Here is a 26,535-nt window from a genome sequence, read left to right on the forward strand (position 1 = left end):
GAGGCTCAACTAAAAGCGGATCTCAGGAAAACAAAGGACGAAACACGGCCTCTGCCTAGCGCAGTACATGGGATCTGTGAACACAACACATGCATGGGTAAAAAAAAAAAAAGACTACTAAAGTTCAAACACCAGTTGGGACAAACCACAACAACAAAACACTCCACGTATCGTAAACTTACGGTCATGTCCCAAGACAGCCGAGGAAACCAGAGAACATGTGCAAATGGAAAGCAAACCAGAGAGGAAATCTTCAGACAAACTTTTCACATGTGAAGTGCTAAACTTAAGGAAACAAAAGCTCAACTAAGTCCTTCAAAATAGTCTTGATAATATCTGTGATGGCGACCTATTTGTTTTAACTCATTCTTCAGACTAATATAATTCCACAGTCTCAGCCGTCTTCCTTAATTTGAGTTAACTGGCAAGACTGCTAAGGGTCAATTCTGGTCCCTGCACCATACAGAGTACTCCAGTTAACATTAATTAATATTAAATAAATAAACACAACAGATTTATTCAAGAAATATGTTCCAGGAGTTTTCAATAATAGTCAACATACCAAAGATATATTTCTATTGAAAATGTGGTGAAAGGTGAAAACAAAACGGTTTTTTTTTGAGTACATGTCCCTGTTGATTTTAAGACTGGGGGCAAGACTGAACCCAAACACCATGGACAGGAACAGAAAGCTAAATCTACAAGAAGGGTAACTCAAGCTACGTGGCTGAGCAGTTTGAAACGAGAAGCTGCAGCTCAATGCTGAAGGGCAGCGTTAGATTATGACCCCAGTGTGTTCTGATGCTACACAGAGCCATCTAAACAATGTGTGCAGCTGACTTCGGTTTGTAATGTCAAGCATCCCAATTCCGTTCTGAATGGATTTGATCAAAAAAGTTTCTCATGCACTGGCCGTCACTACGGAGCTAATGAGGCGGTCGGCGTAGCAACAGCCAAATGGTGTAACGGGATTAGTTTCTGAAAATATCCCAGGCGGGGATGTCCCTGATCTTATCTTAGCCCCGTCTAAGCAGGCTTTTCTCCGTGCGGGGAGCCAAACTTGACCAGAAAACACTTTATTCAAACACTAAGAGACTCCTCAGCAACAAGGGGCCCGGCAGGTCCCAAACTTCAATCTACAAACATGGACCCCTCAGTAACACAGACTTTAGTTATGTGGAGGACCAGAAATTCATTCAGCTCCAGGGTTTCCCCCAGAAAACTAGCTAAGCCCGATCACACAGGCTTAGCTAGTCCACCAGTTGCCCCACTGTATCAACAACAAAGAAAATATAGTGGTGCGCTAAATAAAACTAGCATTTCTGTAGCTTTTGTATGTAGAATCACATGAAATTATCTTTTTGTAAATAGATAATTGTTTCATTATACATAAACGTAGCTTAACCTGTCTTTGCCGTCACTGTTACTGGTGCATTAAAATAAATAAACAAACAATGCTTAGTCTGGTGGGGGTGTCAAGTGAAGCCTGGGGGGCCGCCAGGCTTATAATATACTGAGAGAAACCCTGAGCTCCGTTGGTGAAAATATTTAGAGATGCACCAATAGAGCCGAGAAAATCAGAGATTTTAATTGGTTATCGTTCCACATGATTACATATGATCATCTGTGATTGTATCTCTATAGACAAAAATGCAGCAAAGCTTGAAAAGATTTAAACCTAGAAATGAGTCGACTATCAGCATGTACTGCTATGCATTTTGTTTGGATTAGAAAAATTAGATAAAGATTAGATGGATATAGAATGCTTCAACGGGGCAGTAGGAATGTACTCTCCAGCCTGCCATTTTAGAGCAAAATCAAGTAACTATGTTCCTTTTGGCTGTTATAAAAAATGCTGTATATGTCAAACATGACTTAAAATAAATTTGGCTTTGCAATTTGACACCTTAAAATTGGAGTTCTGTCACTTTAAGAAGCTCCTGCTCCGTCAGAGACTCCGCCTTCAGGAAGTCATTATGACAACATTTCTCTGTTAAGCCGTTTGCAAACATTTTTCAGAGCACTGGACTGAGAAATGGTCCCAACAAAATGTGACTGATTTTGTAAAGCATCAGTAAAGTATTTCTTACAGCAATATGATAACTAGTAATTATGTTACAAAAAAAAAAGACACAAACAAGAAAGAAAAGTCCACATTTCAGGGGTGTTTATATCTTTAAAGGGTGAAAACCACAAACACAAGACAGACAAGGGATGCGAGTCACATTGCATACCTTTTGCTTTAGCTGCTTCAATGGTAGCTTTGTTATTAGCAGTTTGGGAAGGAGGGAAAGAAAACGGAGTCATCAAACGTGGCTAAAAACAACACATTCAACAGCAAAATCAAGTATCAAGCCTTTCTGAGACGACGAGGAGGGGCAAGAGAGCGAAGGGAGTCGTCCTCAAAACCTCTGAATAAAAAGGGTGGGAGGTCAGAGTGAAGACAACTGGGACAGTGTTGGTGTTAAAGGGTCACGAGGACTTATGTGAGGAGAGCTGAGAGGCGGATTTACCTCAGCTCAAATAGTCGGACTGGGAGGAGATGTGCCACAATGACCAAGCAGAGCGACGCAGCGGGGCGCTCGTACGTTAGCTCCTGTACGACAAATCTAATCAGATTTTTTTTTTTTAATCTTCATGTTTTACTGAAAAAAAATACAAATTGGAAAGAGACTGTGCAACCGGATGAAGCATGACTGAATAAAAAACTGTTCCCAAAACTACTGCAAGGCTGAGGTCACACAGCAAGGCTTTGGATGCTCAATTAAGATATTGTGCTAAAATCCTTCTCTTTTGTTTTGCATGGTCCTTCGTGAACCTAATTAAACTCCATCGCAATGAGACGTCTGTGTGAAAGGCTTACAACACCAGTAAAAATGAACGATATTAAAGTTGTTCAGCTCTATGGAGCTGGTAGTATCGTTACTAGATCATAACAAGATGAAGGAAACTAATAGAAAGAAAGCGCAACTAATAGCAATAACATTTTGTTGACTGCAGCTTCAGCAGTGAAGTCTGGATGTGCAGTCAGAGCTAGGAGTGGTGGGATAGCAGCGTGTTAATGGCTTCAGTGACGCAGACATCTTTCATAAGTTCATAATTATAATTTTCAGTCATTCTATACATCTAACTTCTGCTGATGCAGAATTATGTCTTATGTCTGTGACGCAAAAGCTGGATAAAATGTGACGTGGCCGTTCAGACTGCAGACGCTTATTGATGGTGGCGTTTGTCTTAGACTTAGACTGACTTTATTGTCATTTTGCATGCACAGGGTGTATACAGAACGAAATTTCCTTGCATACGGCTCAGGACAATGTTTGAGGTTCCAATGTTGTGAGGTTACTCCAGAATAAAATTAAATACAGTATAAAATATGAATATAAATATGAATATAAAATATAAAGTGCAGGACTGACAGTAAAATAGATCTGCTGTCTGAACCTTATTTATTCCAGATTCTGCATTTCATTGGCTCACAATAGCTCCGTCTCCATTAATCAAGAAATTGTGCAGATTGAAATTCTGAAAATAAATTTGCTTAATGGAAACAAGGGAATTTAGAAAAAAAAATTTGATAAAAAGTTTTGCATCAGGATGAGGTTTTAGGATTTCTGTTTCAATAAGGTTTTCCAGTCGTATTGAAACAGACGTATTTTGTAAAACTACGACAGAAACACTTTTTGACATGACACGAGTCACGAGATCAACAGCTGGATGTTTCTACTGGCAAAAACCAAGAAGATGACAGGAAGTAGATGGAGGGTGATGGTTTATCTTTGTTTTTATCAGACAATCTGCTGCTGTCTCCACCAGAGCTCTCACAGCATTACAGGTAATAAAAATTGTGCGTCATTCTACTGTGTAGAATCCATAACTCTTCTGTAAAACCACAGACTACATTTTAACCAAAACGCTGCGTACGTAGCCGCTCCAACGTAGGCGGAGCTTGTTGCCCCAACGTCTGAATAAGAGGCTCACGTCTCCTCTGATTGGCTGATAGAGGATGAGTGTTAGCATCATGGTTGAATAATGAATATATATCATCTAACTGTTTAATCTGTTGCTGCCATGATTTCTAATGAGTTATCACATGAACAAGTTTAGGGAAATTGTGTTTTTTCGACATTAGAAGATCGACAAATTCTTACGTATGTTTGTAATGGAAACACTGCTAGTGATTCCTTCTATTCAACTGCTCTTACTAAATGCACATTCTTAGCAGATTTAACATTTAACATGTATTTTTTTAAATTTAAATATGGCATTAACTGTGGTCTTCATGGTTGGAGCCGGATACAAGCTCCTCCGCTGAAGGAGAAAATCAGAGATGAGTAAAGAAATTCTCCCTAGTATTTCACTTAAGGGCACCAAATTAGTACAAACTAAACATTTGAAACAAGAACCTGAGCAGTAAGAGAAAACTGACAATAAGTCCTGACGCTGAAGTGTCCTGGCTGATGTGAAAGCCGTGGCGAGCCGAGCTGACACGGACCGTGGCATTCTGTAAAAGGTCACAACATGTGGTTTCTCCTTCGATCGCTCGGCAGCTTCTGTAAACCTCCAACATGGCCGATCGTGGCTCCCAGCGTGTCCTCTGGCGGCCCGCACCGGGCGCTGGCCTTTAGATCAAAGGGTCAGGAGCCACTTCCAGGTGACAGGCTGACCCACCCACACACGCACAACTCCAAAAAAAACCCTCCGCCGCATGGGGCTTGAGACAAAGTTTAGCCAGCGCTTCCTGTCATTGATCTGGAGTCGTTCAAAGAGGCGAGTGGGGGAAGGAAGCTGGCCTTTAACACACAGCATGTCAAAATAAAACCCTTTATTTTGCTTTTAGCTTCTTTTGCAAATGGGTTGATCTGGTGTAATTAAGAACCATACTTTTCCTGCCTTTAAGTCTAACTGGGATAGAAAACATTAAGGTGTATCAAAACGTTCTGAAGTCATTTTAAAGCAGGTCTAGAATTAATAACGTCAGAAAGGTTTGCCAAGTATTTACGCATCTTTAGGTTTTTCCACCTTCAATCATTTTACAACCACAAACTGGTGAAGAATAATTAAACGGCAGTTTGGTTCAAGTCTAGACTTTGACTGGACCATCCAAAAATGTGGATATACTTTCTGAACCTCCTGGTTGTTTGTTTAAATAATTCTCTCCTTGCTGGTCTACAGGTTCAGCTGGACGGCCATGTTTTCTGCCTCGGCCCCATTCGTTTTCCACCTCTAATTAGATCAGAGGTCTGCAACTCTAAAGAGCCATTTTTGCCTTCAGTCCAGCTAAATAAAACTTGCTTAGAGCCGCAAATGTTAAACAAAAGTTCTCCCTAAAGTCACTTTTCATTTCTGATAAATATTTATTATGTAAAATGTTACTTTTGGAAAGCCTCAAGTTTGAAGTTGAGTTTAAACATGTTTAAAGTTGACAAGAATTTTGAAAATATCACTAGGAAATGATGCGTTATTGGAAGACTTTAACAATACTTACACATCAACTATAAAGTCTTAAAAAAGGCAAACATTAAAAAAAACTTAAATAAATAAACAAACCATGCTTAGCCTGTTAGAGGCACAAGTAAAGTCTGTTGGCCCGCCAGCCATATGATACACTGTGAAAAACCCAAATACACGCAACATTTAAAATGCAATATCCAATTCTTAATCATGCACTCAAATGTGTTTCTCTATCACCTAAAATACATGAAAGTTTGTGGTTGTACTGGGACAAAATGAGGAAGAGCAAAGTTGTTCTGCACTCAGCAGTATGATGAACACTGATCCTTTCGGTGGGAATATTGCTCACATTTTGGTATTTACACTTATTTACTAAGTGACACTGTGAGTCGCTGCCAAGAAATATTCTGCCACATCTAACAGCAAACGACACTTGCTATATTAGTACAGATTACATAAACAATATCACAGATTGAGCCGTGCTGAAGTGGGCTGTGTTAAATCTGGACAAACGCAGGCTTTTCCATTTTCCCCTATCTTTTTGCTTACGCGGTTTAAAAAGTATTCACCTTCTTGGATGTTCAACTCTTTTTACTGATATCACAAATCAAACATGATCAACAAAATCATTTTTTTGTCTATTTGACAAAAAAAACCAGTGACCAAGTGTAAAACTTATTACAGGTACTTGATATGAGATTTACCAATCTACCTTGAAGAGTATGTTTCTGTAGCACAGCAGCTAGCTAGACTGAGTTAGAGTGAACTTACCATTCTGTAAAGTCTGCTTCCCCCCTGACAGCACCCCTACTGGAAGAGTTCCAGTAGGGGTGAGGCCTTTCAGCGTTAGCACACTCTCACTCTCCTCCCTAAAACCAAGCAAACAGACACAAAAAGGTCACTTTACAGCAAAGAAGGATGCAGAAAGACAGCAAAGACAGTCCTGAGGTCAAAAGGTCAATCATCAGGGGTTACTGACCCCCGCACCTCCTTGTAGAAAAGTCGAATTGCACTGAAACCAAAAATGCTAACGTGTGTCCAGGCTAACTTGTGAAGCTGAAGCAGTGTTTTCAAGGGCTGATTTCCAGTGTTTCACTTGTGTCATCACAATAATTTTGATTCACATTTCTGCTCTTGCCTCAACCAATTTAAAAATATTAAGCAGAAAATCTAAGATTTGAATACATTGTAAAAATCGACCAAAAGTAAAATTTGAGTGATCTTCTATCTGCGAGTTGGACCGCTCTTACGAATGGTCTATATCAACAATTGTTGCTGTTGTACATTTTTGGTTCACTTCTGCTACTGTGCTAAAGGCAGAGCTAACTTTTCTTTAGTGCTGTAGCGATTTTGCTAACTTAGAAAACATTTAACTCCATCAGCTTCCCCTGAATTCATTTTTCCAGATAAATCCTAAAGCGCACATTTACTTGACTGTTTTGTAAGCTTGCGGTGTTGATTATTGACTGCTAAGACTGCAGTTCTGTTTTCTCTGATCAAGCTCTTTGTTTTTACCCGAATAACTTCATTTCAAACAAGAGACACACAGGAACCAAAAAAATAAATGTGAACACAGACAATATCTAAACATAAACACAAGATAGATGGAAATTGGGTTTTTGTTGCAGATGCTTGTAAGTAGGAATATACTTACAAAAAATAATAAAGAAGTATAATATATTATAACAACATATTATAATATATATAAAAAATCAACCTTGTGGGACCATGAGTTAAAGGCCTGTTCCAATTACTTCCTGGTGTGCAATGAGAAATTTGGTCCCATTGAGGGCGATATGCTATGTTTTTAACACATGCCTGGTACATAATGGGCATCATCATGGTGGAAGTTAGCGCAATAGCACTAGCTTCTGCTAAATACCTCAGTGGTATAGTGCTTTAGCAGTAGCGTGACAAATGTTTATGATTAGTGCTTTAGGGTTAGCGCAACTAACCTATTAGCTAGCACTGCCCACCACTGTCTACAGTGTATTTTAAAGAAACCACAGGACTGATTATGATCCATAGCTAGATGTAGCAGTGTAAAATTTCAAACAAACAAAAGTAAAGCACTGATCAGAGAATCAGACCTGAGAACTGAGAAAACTCGTGCCATTTTCCCCACGGCACGAATCTTGTTCCGGATCACCTCTTTGCGCATCGCCGATGTGCCACCTGGAAACAGCGCAGACGGTGCAACGGTTATTTACTCCCCCCTCTAGAAATATTCTGCTGACACCAATTTGTGAGATGAAAACATAGGATGAAGAGATGAGCGGTCTAAGAGCTGCAGAAGAGCTTTAAAAGGTGTCAGGTAAGTTTTGTTTTTAATTTAATTACAAGAGACACTAAACAGTTTCTGTGGGTTTTTTTAACCTCATTTAGTCCTGATAGATAGTTATTATCAGGGATTAATAATATTCAGAATGGAACTCCTAAAAGGGTTTCCAATAAAACCATCAACTCAGTGCTGACACTTCAAATTCAGCTTTAAAAGGGTCCAAACTGATTTGGCATTAATGACAGAATAGCCATGTCAGCAGCAGCGCTACTAACAACTAAAAGCCTGACAGAATCCAAATAAGGGTCTAATAAGTTGCCTAAATGGCTTCTTTTGGGCAAATTTACTGAAGGTTAACAATCGAAATATTACCAGTTTGTTTCCATTCAGGCCAATAGGGAACAAAATGGCCAAATTCAGAAGAAATATGTTCTGCTGAATGTCATTTTCTCATTAGGTTACCTTCATACAGGTCGTCTCCTTCTGACATGAGTTCATCATCGGAGCAAATGTTTAATATATTCACCAGCATCTCGGTCACTGCGCGAGAGAAAAGGCAAATTCAGATTTAAATTGAAATTTTTCAACTATAAAATGATTTTTTTGAAATTGACGACGAAAGGGGTTAAGCTGGAATATTTTGCAACAGCTTTCAGGCAAAACAGAAAATCAATGTCGATGTCCAAAAAGTAGTAAAAGTAATAAAAACTGAAATGAATGTTTCAATATAAAAACTTTAAAAATATATATTTTTCACATTTACATGCATTTCTGTGTCATGCTGTGGGCTCACTAAAGCTGGATCAGTGAAAACAAACATGTATTGTTTGAACTTTTCCTTCAACAAATGTAAACAAAAAAACCCCATAAAGTTCTCTTCATGTGTTTATTAAAAAGAAAAATATATTTTGCTGAAATTTGCCTCCTCGTTTACAAACTCACCTTTCTCTCCAACAAAAGGCAAACTCCAAGTGAAGACATCCATGAAGTTGGGCAACCAGTAAGGGTGGGGGGAGCAGTTAAACTGTCGGATGTTCATCACATTGTTCTCATATTTTAATACAGCAGCTAAGATGAACATGAAATACAGCAGGAGTCAATGCAATGACTAGAATCGGGAAAAAAAACAATAAAACAATAAACACAACAGGAAAAAGACAACAATAAAAAGATTGAAACCTTTGTTGTTGTAGACGTCTAAATAATTTGGAGCTGAAAAGATTGTGATTAATGACGGGAAGCCCGTGGTCTGGCTTTTTCTGTACATCCTGTACCTGTGGGGGAAAAAACAAGAAAGGCAGATTATCAGTTTGCCAAGCCGGAACATTTCACATACTGCTGTAATCTTTTCACATGAAGCAAAAACAACTCAATGTTTTAATGGGATTTTATGTGGTAAGATAATAAATAAAGGTAGTGCATTTTTTCTATTTTATTGTAAAGCTTAGAAAGAAAAAAATAAAACTGCTTCTCTTCAAAAAAAAGACAAATGACTTGAGATATTTATCAAAAACAATGAAGTTTTTTTTTTTAAAAGGTCATGTAACATTTGTGACTTTAAACATACAGGTGTTGGTGCGATGTAAATGGATTGTAAAGGCTGCAGACCTCTGCTGTAGAGTCTAAAACTGGGCCGTTTCTGTTGATCAAGTCTCCTATACACAAATCTCCTCCCATCACAAGAGTAGAAACCAGCATGTGATCAACAGCAGTGAAATCAGACCAAACAGGCATCAGTGTCAGACTATTCCATACAGGTTATGATGCAAAAGCCACAGATTGATATTGTAAACTGTGTGGAAATGTGTAGGTAGAATGGATTTTTCATAAACCACACACATACAAACTCCAGGAGAAAGGCAAATGGGGTGGAGAGGCTCCTTCAATCCAGTTAAAACTCGCTATTTAGCACCGTCTGATCATCACAACTATAGTAGCTATTGCTGCAGTGTATCTGCTCCATTTAAAATCGGTGAAAAATCAATAATCCTCAATTGTGATTTCTTTAATCTGTATCTTTATTAAAGAATTCATACAAATTTATTACTACGCTTGTCAGCGTAATACATTTTGCTGGATGATACATTATCCCAGAAGTGGTTACTATAATGAACAATAATGTTGTTGTTTTGAGATTATTTTCAAGTTACGACAGTTGTACGATAATACAGAAACACATTCTCAGATATAAACTTTAAACTCTGATGAACATTTAGCACCGGAATTGGACGACGTTTTAAATATACAAAATAAAACAAAATAATAGAAAGAAATAAAAATAAAACTGTCTGTAGAAATTTAAAAGGGGCCTGCCAAAGCATGTGTGTTGGCTTTAACTCAACATTCTGATGGTGAAAATTAGCAACAATGCTAAGGTGAACTAAAATGTAGTCAATAGCATGTGGAGTATCATTAGTATGTTGACTAACATGGACTTACTCCATTTAGTATGCAGGCATTAGTGTGTATCCTAAAATTAGCAACAATGCTAAGGATAGCTTAAATGCTATCAGTAGCATGTGTCATATCACCAGCATGACTTAATCCACTCAGTATGACAAACTTAGCTAATTAAAAAAAATTAGCTAAAATGATTATTTTAGGTTCTAGGCTAATGTTAGCATGGGGGCTATCACTAGCATAATCACTAGCATGTTGATACTACCAGCAGAATGAGAGTTATCGCTAGCACGTTGACCAACATAAAATAACCATTCAGTGTGCAAACATTTATGTATATGCTAAAATGAGCTAAAGTCCTAAGGTTAACGTAAATGTTATCAGGAGCATGTTGACTTACATTGACTTACTACGTTCAGTATGCTCAACATAGCTAATAAATCAAAAATGAGCTCAAATGCTTACTTTTTCACCTATAACATCGCCATGGTAACTCAAAATGGCAACAGAAGCAGAGGCTCCCTTTTGGAGATCGAGGGTTGTTATTTACTTTGGTGGCATTGCTGGGTTGCAGACAGGTGAATTTGGTAAACTTTTATCATCCTGAAAATGCTAAATCATGCAAATGGAAATTATTGAGATCTTTTTAATTTATTATGTGATTAATTGATTTATTTTTTATTGTGACATAAATTCAGTAGTTCAAATGTATTAAAAAAGGTTTGACGATAACGTTACCTTCTCTCTCCATCTCCATGGAGACGATGAAAGCAGAAGTCTGCACCTCCTTTCTGCTAAATTTGTCCATCTGTTATCAGTGTGTGTTAAAAAAGAGCTCCAACAATTAGTTTGGTAATTGAGTATTCTAATGAATTATTCTGATGATTGAGTAATTTGATTTTTTTTAAAAACCCAGCATATTCTACAGATTTTTCTTTGAATTTTTAATTAAAAAGATTTAATAAAATGCCTGATATTGTCACACTTTTAAATTTTTGACTCGCAAACAAGTTTGAAGACCTGCTAATTTTTCTTTCATCTTACAATTCATGCAGCTCTTTGCTCTGCTCTACCACATATAATCCCTTGTAACACTCTGAAGCTCGAGGTTAACTTGTGACAAAAGGTGAAACGGTGTGAGCGCTTTCCAAAGGCACAGCAGAGTACTCACCCTGCATCCTGCGCTTCATGGGCTCTTATTACCGAGAGCAAGTTATTATTAACCAAAAAGTCACAAACTGCTGCGTAGCTGCAAAGGAAGAAAAAAAAGAAAGAGGACAACAATGTTATGACATTAAAAAATAGGTCAAAGCTTTTCACAAATTTGAAAGCATTACAGGAAACAACATAAGACCGCTTGAGACCAATTACCTGACCGACTCTTTATAGCTGCTAGCTGGAAAACATATCCGTATCTCTTGATTATTATTTTATAAAAACAACATAAACTGTTACTTTAGAGCTCCCAATAAAACATAAACATATTTTATTCACTATAATTTTTTTGTTCAAATTAGTGATTTATATGTCTGAAAGGGGCTGGTTCTGTTTTTACCTAGAAAATGCCACATGTCCAGTCTGTGGCCGAATATTACTGACCCATTTTCAAAGTGCATCTGTCGACCCATTTGTGAAGCCCTGCTGAATGTGCATACTTCCTCTGGAACCAACCTTCATAATAGGGGTGTGCAAAAAAATAAATTCATTCACATAAGAATTGTACGGAGCTCTTAGAGGGACTTTGAAGGAAAAAATGAATTATAGTGCACACTAGATACCGTCTCTTGCTGGAGAATGTTTGTTTTTTTTTCTTCAATGTCCCGTAGAATCACAATTCTCACTTATTAATGTCCAAACATTTATTTTAAAAGATAAAGAGATGAAACAAATTTGCCGTTTGTTGGCCTCCATTTTGTAACTATGTGGGAGCTTCTGATGTCGCCACGCAGACGGTACTGGAACGTACGCATTGCGCTGAAAGCACCATAATAAACAGGAAACTACAAAAAAAAGAGAGAGAGAGGAATTCATCTGGACTCGTCTTCGTTGAAGGCAAACATTTTGATTCATTTTGTTTTTTACAGAATCTCCAGAAAGACTGAGCTAGATATGAGCTTTACCTTGTGGAAGGCTCGAAAATGAACATTAAGAACTTCAACAACACAGCAAATGCTACTGCTGAGCTGAGGTATATTCTCAGTGGTGGGATGTAATGACGTAAGTACTTAGTTACTGTATTTAAGTTTTTCATGTATCTCTATTTTCCTTCAGTAGATTTAATCGTGGGTACTTTCGACTTTTACTCCACTACATTTTACAGTGAGTATCTGTACTTTCTACTTCACTGCACTTCTATAAAGCGTTGCGTTACACGTTACATCCAAGTCAAATCTCGCTTTTTTTGATTTGCTTGTTACTTTGAAAGTCACGACTGTCCGCTGAACCCCTGCAAAGCCCCAGAATTTGTCGGACATCCAGATCGTTTTAGTCAGGCTCTCCCTGTCCTTCCCGGATGATCTGTCCCACTGTGTCTTTTTTAATGTCAATGCATATGTGATGTGAATGGCATCAAGTTTCACGTTGCGCTACAACAAACTGCAAACATGGAGAATAATATGGACAGCACAATAAACGTGAAAACAGCCAACAAACATGCCCATAAATGTGTACTACTGAACGTATAACTATCCATTGATATCCGCCTTAATTTTTATATATCTCCAAACTTTTTGTCATGTAGGTTTTAAGGAATAAATAAATCTAATTATCATTTTATACTGTTTAACAGCGGCCTGCCATTCGGGCTTGTTTTCATAGAGCTGGCTGCTTGTTTGTCTTGCAAGATCTGGCAACACTGTGTAGCACCTGCAGAATCACTAGCACCCAAAATGGAGTCCAGGAAGGATAGTCGTCCAGGAGACCTGCGCCACCTTATCATTATTTAAGTAATTAGTGTTTTTTTATTTATTTATTTGAGTTAACTGGGTAAAAAAAAACGACTCCTGGAGATTCCGGTGCCAATATATTCAGTAAGTACTTTTACTTAATACTTTTAAGTATTTTTAAAAGCCAGCACTTTCTGACTTTCGCTTGAGTAAAAATGTTAATGTGGTACTTTTACTAGAGTACATTTTTGTCTGTTTATTTGTACTTTTACTTAAGTAAATTGTTTGAGTACTTTCTCCGCCGCTTCATATTCGACCATACAGAGCTCTGTGCAAAGTGTTGTGTGATTGGTCAGAAGTTTGTTGCTGTGCTTTATGCAGAAATATACGAAGCCCATCCAGTGACTCGGAAGACAAAAATAAATAACCGTGACCACCTGCTGTTATAATTAAGTTGTTCCCACAAAATAAATAAGTCGCTCCCATGAGATATTAAGTTGTGGCCACGATAATTTTCCCATGCCACCAGATGGTCTTCGTGGAATTGCAGCAATGTTGATATTTCTCTTCAACTAGTACGCTTCCACTATCTGATTTTTTATATTCGCTGGCAATGTGAATGTGGAGCGTTTATCTAACGCGGTGACAAAATAAGCACATATTTTCAATTCTTCTCTAAATAACTACATAGACTGTCAAAAGGCTAAAAACTATACTGTCTCTTCGTGACACTTCGTTAAAGAAAAACTGAGTACGCAGGGAGTCATTCTATCTAAGCAAGTATTAATATTTAAAACTTAATAAATTGAACAAGACATCTTAATGTCTCCATTTGTCATTCTGTCTTGCAAAGCAGACAGGGGTAGATCATGAGGATACTTCACACTGCAATAGATTAAACCAAAGATCTTTGTGATAGTCGTTTTGAATCCAAAATCGATTTTGAATCAAACTGTGAGACGACAAAAGATTTGTAGCTTCTTTTTAATCAGTAAAACCAGTTTTCAGAAAGCACCTTTTGAAAGTTCATCAAAAATGTATCTATTACAGCTTACACTAGGTTTTATTTCTTAGGAAAATGGGTTGTTTTAGAAAAAAGCTGTTTATTGTGCAGGGAAAGGACCAAAATACCTGAAAAAGTACGAACAGCCTCGGACAGAGTTGTGATTGAAGTGTTCGGCTGTCTTTTCGCTGCCGTAGTCCTCACCGGGGTCAGCCCAGATCAGGTCACACATCGGCCCAAACGCCGGCGGCTCTTTAAATCTATCTAACTATTGAAGACAAACACGGATAGATTTGATATATTGGTGGGACTTGGACTCAACAACGATGGCTGCTAGACCACTGACTTTTCTTATGTCGTCTAAGCAGTTGATTTCTGGCGAGAGTCCCCCGTGAACACACAGGAACTGCTGGTTGAGCAGGGCAGCGAGTGGCAGGCAGTCGAAGGCTTCCATGCAGGCGTCATACACCCGCTCAGAGTATTTGATTTTACCTGCCAACAAAAACACATCGACAAATCACAGATTACCGATTAGGTCAGGAGGAAGTCGGGCTTTTAGGAAGTAACAGAGCCACAGCAATGTGTATATGATTAACACTGGAGGTGAAAAAAACTGAGTAACTGACTGTATAACTCTAGGTGACTTTAGGACTGACCTCTGCTTTAAATTTAGCTATTTTATAATTTAAATAAATTCTTCTTAAATGCAAGTGAAGTACTTGCCCGGCCCTGTCGCAGTGAGCAATAAATCAATCACGACGTTTGTAACGGTCATGGAAAATCTGGAAAGTCATGGGATTTAATTTTTCATTTTCAAGTCATGAAATGTAATTTCTCTGGCGTGCATACAGCAACACATCAGAGGTGTCTACGTATTCATGTCTATGGTGCAAACTAGCTACTTCGTCCTGCGTGTCAGATGTTTGTAGCGTTTCTCAAAATGGCGGCTTTTCAAATGCTGTTAAAGAGGAGCGTCTCTTTAACCACTGGTGTCCAAATTAAAAGTTTTGCACTCAGTTTAATTTATCATGCGATTAATTGCTTATTGTGACAGACTTACACAAAAGCTTTAAGTACATGCAGACAAAACACACAAATTCACATGCACACACACACACACACACACACACCCCTGCTGCAAATTGAACTCAGTAGGTGTGCAGCTCTTTGAAAAACATCAGTGTCATGCTTCGCTGCTTTTCATTCTCCAGCTACATGAAAAGGAAAGTTGTCTATTCCGTTGGGGCGCTCATGCTGATAATCTGTCAAAACTTCAAAGATGTTTATTTATTTAGTCTTTATTTAACCAGGTGTGTTGCTTCAGAACAAATTCTCGGCTTCAACAACGACCCGTTCAGAAGAAAATGAAAATACCATACAGCAGAAAACAGAATTCAAACATGCTAGTCCTAGTTAAAGCTTGTTAGCCAATAGGTCACCGGGTGCCGCACCTCTTTGCCCGGACTTTCTGAAGTCAGACTGACTAGCTACTAGCAAGTGGTATGAAGTGTGTAAGAGCACACTAGATTGCTTAGCCTTGACATGGAGGAAAGTGGTGCACTTACATTCCTGTTTGAAGGTGAAGTACTCGGTGAGGTGCCGGCACTCGTGGTTCCCACGCAGGAGGAAGAGCGTAGTGGGGTGGTTGATCTTAAGCGACCAGAGGTAGAGAACGCACTGCAGAGAGACAACAGCAGAGAGACATGTTGGGAAAGTGGAACAGGGGAATTTTGGGCATCAGGTTGATTGTTATGCTCTGAAGACTAAATATTCAAGACATAGTTCTTTATTTGTCAGGCACCAGTGATGTACTAAAATAACTTGTACAATTTCTGCCACCAATAGTTGCGATTCCACTAACCACAGAGTTGCGGAAATTGAAAATAAATTTGTTCAATGGAAACGATTTCGAAGAAGCTGACGTTTCTCGATTTTAAAAAAAATTGCGCTAAGATGAGGTGGTTTTTCAGTCATACCACAACAGATGTATTTCGCAAAACTGCATAGAAAACACTTTTTTCGCATCACACAAGTCACGTGATCTACAGCTGGATGTTAGTACGGGCAGAAACGACAAAGAAGGCGACAATGATGGTTTGTTCTGGTTGTCTTTGGACCAAAGTGTCTGAAAAGCTGGATCCACCAGAACTCTCTCAGCATTGCACAGTTCAGAAAAAGTAGTGTTATTCCTGCCATGATTTTAATGACTTATCGTGTGAACAAGCTTATTCACATGTTATTTTAATTTAATTTCTTATTTAATGGAAACACCGCAGTAGCAAAATTGTGTTATTTTACAAAATAGCGACAAAGATATGTCTACATTGGTAATGGAAATGTAGCTACTGCCCTTAATATTTTGCCACTAGGACAGCATTTTGTCCTCTACTGTAACATTTCACAAGGTTGAGCACAGAAATGGTTTTTCGACCATTCAACGTTGGCCAACCAGAGTCCTGGGTTCTTGCTTATCTTTGCTTCTCTTCAGCTCAGCCCACGGGTTTTCTACAGGAATTAGGTCTGGGGACACAGAAGACAGTTTATTTTGAAAATCTCCCAGTACTTCAAAAACGTTCCTGCAGCTCGTCGTAAGATACACAAGCCTACAGTCGTTATTTTAACAAAAGTAAAGTATAAATAAATCTATTCAATTTATTTTTAAAGGGTGACTATTACTGCCAAAAATAGCCATAATTGTATCTTGTTAATTGAAATACACAATTATTTTATGGCAGGAACTTAATTAATTAATTAATCTCAAATATCATATTTTAATCAAAAACTGCATACAAAGGTAAGCAACATTTTCCATTCCAAAACCATTTTTGCTGCTACATTATAGAACAAACATACATTAGCTCATCAACAAAGACATTTATTGTTTTTAATCTGTTTATTTCGGTTATTCAAGCTTCAGATTGGTGCAAAGTGCTGTTGTACAAACCCAGCTTTTAAGTGTTACTGTGACTTCCTTGAAAAAAATCTATCTTTAGAAATGCCATTAGCATTGGGGACGTCTGTACTGCTGCTACATGTTTAGCATTGAGATTCTATTTTAGTCTTGAATAACTCCTTTCAGCACAACTCAAACACAACAGTAGTCTTTTCCAGTGTCCCATCCGATCGTTTTTTGAAAGAAAAATCAACCCAATGTAACCAAGAGAAGCAGCTTTATTATCCATCGCTGTTTTTGGTGGATGTTGCTTGTGTGTCGGATTTAAAGGTGTACCAGAAATGTGCGACTAAAAGGTTTCCGGCGGAAACGTTTGTATTAAATCTGTTTTGTAAAAAAGAAGTAGTGCGTTAAAATCGACATAATTAGTTACTCGAAATTATGGCGTTAAAAATCCCATCCCTATCTTTATCAAAAATATTTTTTTCCCCCACGTAAGGTTGAGTTTTTTTCTTCATTTTTCAGAATGAGTGACTTAAGAGGTGAATTTATCTTAAGCCTTCTTCACCCAGAGTGTGAGAACGGATTCTGTGTTGTAATACATAAAACCTATTTATCATGGAAGAAACCAAAATCTAATAAAGTCCTGGCAGTCACTACTAAAATAACGAACTTTCATAAATAAATTACAAGCAGTTCGAACTACCAACGTGTGGAGGCAGGTCTCACCATACAAACAATGATTTGTTGATCTGCCACCAACTCATTTCATATTAGAAGCAATAATATGTTTCCTCTCAACACACAAGAGGTCCCAATTAAAAAGAAAAGAAAAAGAAAGAAAGAGCAGAGCAACATTTACAATCCAAATGAGGCAGCTTTCTACTCCGAGCTCAGACAAGGCGCTGTTCAATAGCTGCCACTAGTCACTCTCAGCCCACTCCTTTAACATGCACACCAACCAGAGCCTGCTATTAAAGTCGATGGAAGAAGATGCCAAGGAAACAAGAGCCAGCAGGTGTGTACTCACGTAACTGACAATGTCCATAAAAAGGATAGAGGGGTCTGGGGGCGGGGAGTACAACTAGCTTTTCTTTTCATGTCCGTCATAAGGAAGAGAATCGGGAGGGGAAGTTCCTGGAAACGTGTTAAGGGGGCTGTGGGCGTGGAGGCATTTGCTTTAATGTGAGATTCTCTGTGTGTGATGCACATCAGCGTTATGTGCAGAGGCAGAGCTTAAAGCTAAAAGCAACAGACAAATTCTCAGAGGTTAAAGGGGAATTTCCTCAGTTAAGATAAGAAGAAGAAGAAAACGGAAAAAAACAAAGCTCTAACATGCTCTGAATGTTACACTTTTGGAAAACTGCTGGCCTTCAGCGACAATGCAATGCTCGACGAGGCAAAACTGACTCCTTGTTACCAAGGTAACTGTGTCCTGTAATGCTTCCCACTATATCCATCTTATTAGCGTTCATGTGATGGTGAAGAAAACGGCCGGACAGTAAGGAGAAGTTCCCACCCTTCCTCCATGTGGCGACCTCTCTCCTCTCACTCAGCAGATATCAATGTTACTGCAACGAGTCCCTAATTAGAAGTCAGCTGACCTCGTCTGATGGCAGCATTATGCTGCTAAATGTAGAACCAAGCAACCCTGATCGTAATGCCATGGCAACAAGCTTGACAGTGTGCAACTGATGACCTTATCATTGGTAAATGCGACCATTTCCATTTTCATTCCCATTTCTGAAATGTTTCAGGCAGTCTTTGTTGCTAGCTTTGGAAAGAAAAAGTTTTTTTAAACAGCAAAAACTAAATCTACATTACAGAAAAATTAGAGACACTACCATATTTGAATTTCAATACCAATGTCTCCTTTAACATAATGCATAGAGTCTTTTCATATAAAAAGCAGGGCTTAAGCGATTAATCGGACTAATCGTGATTAATCATGATTAATTGATTATTGAAATAATCGTCAACTAATTTATTAATCCATTTATTGTGAACTGGAGTGTACAGACTCAAAAAAAGCCCATTTGCTGGAGAGCTGTAATTTCGCCAAAATTATACAAAAATATATAAATTTTGCATTTAGATATATATATAAATATATTTTTGTGTGTGTGTGTGTGTGTGTGTGTGTGTGTGTGTGTGTGTGTGTGTGTGTGTGTAAATGCTTCCTAGAGAAATCTCGGCAAGTGGCAGTTTTAGCTTCACCTGGTTCAAATTATGGAATAAAATCTCTTACTAAGCACATTTTGCATCCAATTATTAATCAGTTACTCAAGTAATGAACAGATCAGCCCTACAATGTACTGATGTAAAGTCAAGCAGAAACAGATGGGTTTTCCATATGATAGAAGTTTGTTTTAGTTTCAGACGCATCCTTTGCAACAAATGATGAAGCGTTCACTAAAGGAATGCAGACAGAAATTTCAACCAGGGTAATGGAAGGAGGACAACCAATAGAACAGTGAGATTGACTAAGAATCCATTTAAATTTCATGTAATTTGGCAGACAAAAACTGCTTTGAGTTGATTTATAAATAATATTAAAGCACACAACTGTTACCTTGAAGGTTCAGAAAAACTTATGGAACTTATTGATGTGCTTTGACCCCTGATGAATTGTAATATGATTCTAGCTTACCTCGATACTGAAGTAACCTCGATCCACGTAGTCGCCGAGGAACAGGTACCGCGTGTTACTGGGAGAGCCTCCAACTTCAAACAACTTCATAAGGTCAAAGAACTGTCCGTGGACATCGCCGCACACTGGAAAGACAGAGCAAGCCTTCAGAACTACGCTTTTTCTTTTTAGCATGTGAAGCAATCTGTATTGTTGTCTGAGGGCCAAGGAGAAGCCCAACAGATTATCTTTCACAAGTGAAGCATTACGACTTTCACCGTAATGCTTCACCTGGCAGGTATATTTTAAAAACTTTAAATATATATATATTTCCTTTAAAAATATGCATTATTTTGCTTTTTACACGTAGGCCTGTCGTGATAAACGATAAATCAGTTAATCACATGATAAATTAAAACTATCGACGTCATTTTAATTATCGGTATTATTGTCTCTTCCGGCCTGTTTCTCTTTCTGTTAATGACACTGACTGAAAAAAGGCTCAACTCCGGTGCTCTCCCTTCCCTTCCTCATTTCCTTAGTGTAAAGCCCATCTCACAGGACACGATCTTAGAGTTGTCAGCCGATTGTCTGCCCATTTTCAAAACCTGACAGACCAAACATTAGCCGACAGAAATCCTAGGTATATCGGTTCGTCGGGTTCGTTCCTGCCGTGTGGTGTCCAACAATGGGCACAAAATAATGGCTACAAGTTCAGTGAACTAATTTTAAAACCAGGCATTAATCAATGCTTTACTACAATCTACCTGCAATGCATGTGGCTAGTGTCAGCGTAAAGTCCTGACTGAATGAAAATCATTAGAACCTATTTACGTCACGTTAACGAAGAACAGCTGAAAAGTTACCGGGTTTATCAACTGCGGTAGCAATTTCGCTCCAACTCCTCCTCTTGTCATTTCTATATTCTTTGCATGTTGAATAAACATTAATGTTGTTTCCACATATTATCTCCGATGTCCGCTGGACTTCGGGTTGCATCGTGTCAGCTGTTTGGGATTCCCCTCCGTAATTTCCCCTCAGAAAGCGCGGAGGAGAATCCGCGCTTTCTGATTGGCTACCTGTCACATTCAACAGGCTGAGTTAAGATCCCAGTGGGGAAAATCCCTGATTTAGATCGGAGCGGCCACAACGATCTACCGTAACACACCACACACTACAGGATGATTGGTTATGAAATCGTAAGCGACAATCTTCGAATGGCTAGAACGGTTCTAAGATTGTTGTAAGGGGAAAATCTGGGCAAAAAAACCGTGTAGTGTGAACTATTGCATCAGGTAGTCGGATGTGCCCATTTTCTCTATTTAAATCTAATTATTGTTATAGGGCAACATAATATACAAACTTCATAATCTGCACTCTTGGTTGAATGCAGTATTTATTTCCACTTTGGCTTTATGTTGTTTAGTTTTTTTTTCAAGTGCGTTTTTATTAATGGAGACTGAGAATCCATTTTATTTTTATTTTTGTTTTTGGTTGTTTTGTTTATCAGTTCCAGTGTTTAGTGTTCTTTTGAAAATAAAGTGTATCTATCTTTGGCAGGAAATCACAGGCATTATTACGTCATTTCCATTAAATCAGTGTAAAAAGGTCTTCAAACAATATTATCGTTTATCGCAATAATTTTTGAGACAATTAATCGCTCAGCAAAATGTGTTATCGTGACAGGCCTACGTATATGCAAAACAATTTTTTTTTTTAAACCTGCCTACTTTTTTTATAGATGTAAACATATTTATTCAACACAATTTGGTATGACATGTAGGCTTTTAAATGTGCCATAATCAATATATTACTTAAAAATGGTCTCAAAACAAAAATATTATCGTTTATCGCAATAACTTCTGGAACAATTTACCGTCCAGTAAAAGTTGTTATCGTAACAGACCTACTGCTAAACGAGCTTCACTAATAATTATGTATTTCCTATGCACAATTTCAGAAACTATGCATAGTTTCTGAAATTGCATAGTTAGTAACTTATTTAAATAGAGTGAATAAAGACAGTGACCCAAATTCTGCTGTTGTTGCTGAGAATCGATAAGAAAATAAAAATCAGTCGACTCCTCCCTCCGCATCAAAAGAAAGGGAAACTTTCTTTTCATGTGACAAACTTTTAAAACCCTCTCTATGTTTTAAATCCATGACAATTTACAGCTTCCTTCCCCACAAAAATGGCAACTTTATTAGCTTCACTAAAATATTTCATATGTAGGTTATTGTTGATCATGTAAGTAAAAATATCACAAAAGTTTGAGGAAAATTAAAAAAGACAAATTAGAATTTTTGGGGGGGGGTTTGTGCCCCAAAAGCATTTGGGTCACATTGCCAACAGTTTCAACTGCAGGTCAATTCATGTGTATATCCCAGAAGGGCCTAGTCAAAGTTCAGGACCAATTCTAGGGGAGGTTTGTGGCTGTGACTCTTTTCATCCATGCAAAACTGACAGAGACATACCTCTAAAAATCTGAAGCTGATACATGCCACACTTTTCAGATTTATAGTGTGTATATTGTGCGTATTTCCATTTCACACAGTCCTTCCTTCCGTATATAAAATTCAAGAGGAAAACCTTTACGGCTTTATTTAAAGTTTACATCAACCACATGCAAGCTCTGCTCACTGCGCCGCCGTACCCGTTATGGGCGCCTCGACCTCCAGCATGCACTTCTCCTGGCGCAGGATGTTGGCCCCGACGTTGATGATCTTCAGGGCCACGTCCTCCTCCACTCGGCCCTCTTTCACCAGGTGGTTGCGGAGCAGCTCGGCGTTGGGCTTTCCGTCTTCAAACAGTTCTTTCGTCGTTAGCTTATGCTGTGGAGGGTACGGCACAGCTGGAGGACAAACAAAGAAAACCCACGTCATTATAGTGAACTAGGAGACTGCTTTGAGCTCTGAAACAATCCGCAAATGCACAGAGAAATAATGAAGAGTGCATTCTGTAAAATAAGAAAAAAATAAAATAAAGTGACATTGCCTGTTCATCGCTGGTGGTATTGCAGTGTTAACTCTATGGCTGCAGCTAGCCGTTATTTTAGTAATTGATTATTCTGACGATTGATCGGATTCAAAAACAACTTGCCACAATCTGCAGCATTTTAATTGAAACACTTAAAACACTTAAGCCATTTTTTAAAACAATATTAGAAATGCTTTAAAAGATGCACATAAACAAATTATTTTATTCCAAATAGGAAAATAAACTTTTTATTGCCCAATATGCAAACGATACATCTACAGCTAAAAGATCAACATGTGCAAAGCTTAGATCTTTCTGCTGGAATGAATACTTATACACTGTAGAGCTGATCTCATGATTCATTTTGGATTAATTGATCAATAATTGATAATTGCTAAAATAGTTCTATACTACTTTCGGGCTGTACCAACTCTAGGGCTGCAACTAACAATTATTTTAGTAATAGATTATTCTATTAATTAGGTGATTAAGAAAAAGGTGCTTACTAGGAGACTAAATTAGTTGAGAATTATTTCGATAATCGATTCATCACGATTAATTGTTTCAACCCTAATTAACTCTACAAAATTTCAGTTAATCACAGATCGCAATCTGAACTTGATTAAGTTCGAAACTTGAACAAACAATCCATCAAATTTGTAAAACCCCCCCCAAAAAAACAAAAGCAAAACAAAAAAAACGTGCACATTTCCATCATAACCATCCAGAAGTTGAGAGGCAAACATCTTCATGTTCAGGCCAGGCGAGGGATGTGAAAAGCACACACACACACACACACTGACCCCCTCCTCCTGTAAGGTAAGCTGCTCTGCACCACCTACACAATCCTTTCACTGCCATCACAAATGTCAGCGCCTTCGAAGCTCAGGCCCGAGTGTTTCATGATCAAAAAGCTGTTAAGTGCACAAATAAAACTGAACAGACGGAGAAAATTCCAGCGTTGGGATGGCGGTGCACTTACAGCGTGTCCACATCTACCACAGCTCCCGCAAAAACAGCAGCTCTCTGCTGCAGAGGGCCACTCGGTGCCTTCTGATGAGAGCTTGAGAAGGACATCGATTACCTAATGCTCTCCCTCAACTGGCAGCAAGATAAAGTAACAAATGTGTCGTCGTTAGAAGAGTCCAACTCCTGATTATAAAATAATAGCCACTCTGTGCTTCAACAATGACGGCAGCTTTGTCTGCAGATTGTTCTGGGCTCGCCCAGACGAATCAGAGAGAGAGAGTGTCAGAGAGTGACCCAGGCTCTCTCACTCCCACCACCAGAAACAGTTAGAAGGGATTATAGCGAGAGGCTAATAACAAACCAGGCAGCAAATGCATTATGCCACCGCCTCATGGCCTGAAGTGTGGATGTGGCACTGCCTTAAAAGCAGAGATGCAGCGGTCAGAAATCCTAGAACTACAACAGCTTTCAAAAATCTTTCATTTCTCTCATTCCTGCTGAGCGCTCATTAAAACTTTATGTTACATGCAAGGGCGATGTCACACTGTGTGCATAACGTATCTATTTAGAAACAAGCAAAAAAAATAATGACGTGTTCGATGTCCCAATGTGGAGGAGGGTTGGGTTTTTCCTTCATTGGCACATCGCAGTAGTTAAACTTATTTCAGTACCTATTTTAGCACTGGAAGCGAAAATCATTTGAAAAAGTTACATTTATATGTAGGGTTCAAATTTTAACTACATTCTCCCCAGTTAATTATAATATGTAATAATACATTAGGGCCGTTAAAGCATACTGAAAAAATATGTTTGATTCAACAAGTTTTGCTGGACGATAAATTGTCCCAGTAATTGATGCGATAAACATTAATATTGTTGTTTTAAGACAATTTCCGAGTTATATATTTATAATAGCATAATAAAGCAAGTTTGCCCTCTCACAGAATAATACACTTTGATTTTGTACAGAACACTTTGCACTGGAACTGGCAGAAATTTAAATATCCAAAATAAAACAACCAAAATTAGAAAATAAAACAATTTTTAAAAATTAAAATGGATTGTAATCCCTCTCTACACAAAATTGTTCTTAAAAAAAACATGAATGATAAAAATTGAAGTGATCAAGCTTATTTTAAATTGTCGTGTGATTAATTGATTAGTTGCTTAATGCTCCAGGCTTAGATATTTCCAATTTAATTGAAATAATGCAGTTTCAACTGCACCAAGAGTGTCATTTAGAACCTGCTCCAGCAGGAAAGTTTAAAAATCCAAAGTATGGAGCAGATAGGAAGGGGGCGTACTCATGTTTTAAATGATAAATTTTATTTCATTTTCTACTATTTACAGAACAGTAGGTGGTGGGGCCATCTAAGATCCCAAACCCGTGCAGGGCTGTTACTGTCTGTGTGTCCCGGGCCACTCACCCTAACTGAACTCTAAGATTCTGAGAAGTCTGCCAACATTTCCAAATCCAGCGAATTCCATGACACAGATTTATAAAGTTCAAAGGGATAAATCAGAGCAACTATCCTGTGAAATTTTCACCCTTCCTGGGAGCTGTTAAACTCAGAACCGGGCTAATTTGCCCCGATTCAACAGAACCTGAAACTTTCACCTTGTGACAGTATGAGACAGATAATCTGTGGACAGATCCATTTCCTCCACCTCCTCTCTGTGCTGCTACTGCCATCTGAAGAAATGCAGCGTTCCCAACCAAAAGCCACCAATCAGAGCCAGGAGGAGGCTTTTGTGCTAAATTAGCACAATTAGCTAATATGTAGCTACATATTAGCCAACTCACCATTCAAGGAAAACTGTTTATCTGCCGTCATTGGTGGCTATGCTAACTAGCCTTAGCATTCACAACAGGTTCTGCTGAAGGAGTAGCACGCACCCAGGAACGATTGGCAGCGCTAACACCCGCCTCCTGGCACTGATTAGCTGTTTCTAGTTAGAAGACAGAGGAGCTTAATTTTTGAGACAGATTTTCTGTCTCATACTGTCAGAACCTAGTGACAGATTCTACAAATATGTAAAAAAAATATATATTTTTTTATAAAAGCTACATACGGTAGCTTTAATGTTTAGGTACTGTATATTAAGTTAGTGAACAGACATTTTACTTTTAGCTAATCTAATCCTCCATGTTATTTTACAGTTTGACTTGGAATAGAAATCTATCAGATTTTTTTCCACCAGCTGCCACTGCACTAGCCTGCAACCAACCGACCACCGATCCGGGCCGAGCTAGCTGGGAACCGGGGACCGATTTGCAGTGCAGGTGAGGACTGCTCATGTGATCAAAGCTGTGCCAGAGAGGCCATGAACAAGAACAGGAAAGAGAGAAAGAGACACTAAGAATGTTATCACATCCTCACAGGGCAAATCAAAGCACAACCTGAAAGCAGCACTGATGATTTTTTAGTGTGGGTGCTTGTCCATAATAATCAAAGCTGTGTATAAGTGTATAGTTGGCTGGATTCAAGGTCTCTACTGTTTTCATAGTAAACAAAGTACATGACACATTGTCTTTACAGCTGATCTAATAGAGTCCAGGTACTAAACACAGGATTGAAGGCGGTGTTTGACTGAAAGTGAAGGATTATCGGTAACTGATGTTAGCTCAGCCACAGACAGCAGCAGCAGCACGGACCGGGCTTGACTTGCCCGGAGCTGAGGACAAGCTGTCATGTGTTGACCGGTGAGGTATAAATAAACAGTAAGTGCTCCCAGACCTACAAGGCACGGCCACGAAGAGAGCTGTAAGCTGAGGTACAAGTCTTAAGAACAGATTAGGCAAAGCCTCTATTAGCTAGGGCTTCCAGATCCAAGGGCTGTTTACTTAAAAGCCTCGCCGCACATAAGTGGAAAGGACCTGCGCGCACACAAAGCAGGACCTGGAAGGTCACGAAGAAAGAATGGGAACGCATCAGGAGCGTAAAAAAAAGAAATAACGGAAAAAAAACTCAGGCAGACGTTTTGAACAAAAAGTCACAAGCGGTCGCTGGAAGTCGTTACGCTCGCTCGACTGTAATAATGGG

The 26,535-nt window shown here is 38.6% G+C and overlaps 1 protein-coding gene across 3 annotated transcripts in view; it reads right to left on the minus strand.

Moving 5' to 3' along the window:
- ppp3cca (protein phosphatase 3, catalytic subunit, gamma isozyme, a) overlaps window positions 1-26,535 on the minus strand; it is a 37,045-nt gene that overhangs the window by 4,641 nt on the left and 5,869 nt on the right. For 2 of the 3 annotated variants that reach the window (XM_028033297.1, XM_028033298.1), the window contains 12 exons: window positions 22,200-22,397; window positions 19,567-19,691; window positions 15,589-15,700; window positions 14,370-14,515; window positions 14,152-14,291; window positions 11,307-11,384; window positions 8,915-9,009; window positions 8,678-8,803; window positions 8,198-8,275; window positions 7,545-7,629; window positions 6,226-6,323; window positions 2,235-2,261 (listed from right to left, as the gene is read on the minus strand). In XM_028033297.1, the coding sequence (XP_027889098.1) occupies window positions 2,235-2,261; window positions 6,226-6,323; window positions 7,545-7,629; window positions 8,198-8,275; window positions 8,678-8,803; window positions 8,915-9,009; window positions 11,307-11,384; window positions 14,152-14,291; window positions 14,370-14,515; window positions 15,589-15,700; window positions 19,567-19,691; window positions 22,200-22,397 (1,308 nt within the window). The remainder of the gene's footprint in view (window positions 1-2,234; window positions 2,262-6,225; window positions 6,324-7,544; window positions 7,630-8,197; window positions 8,276-8,677; window positions 8,804-8,914; window positions 9,010-11,306; window positions 11,385-14,151; window positions 14,292-14,369; window positions 14,516-15,588; window positions 15,701-19,566; window positions 19,692-22,199; window positions 22,398-26,535) is intronic. The other variant, XM_028033299.1, reaches the window with a different exon arrangement.

This window comes from Xiphophorus couchianus, chromosome 12 (assembly GCF_001444195.1).
Source record: "Xiphophorus couchianus chromosome 12, X_couchianus-1.0, whole genome shotgun sequence".
NCBI classification, from domain to species: domain Eukaryota; kingdom Metazoa; phylum Chordata; class Actinopteri; order Cyprinodontiformes; family Poeciliidae; genus Xiphophorus; species Xiphophorus couchianus.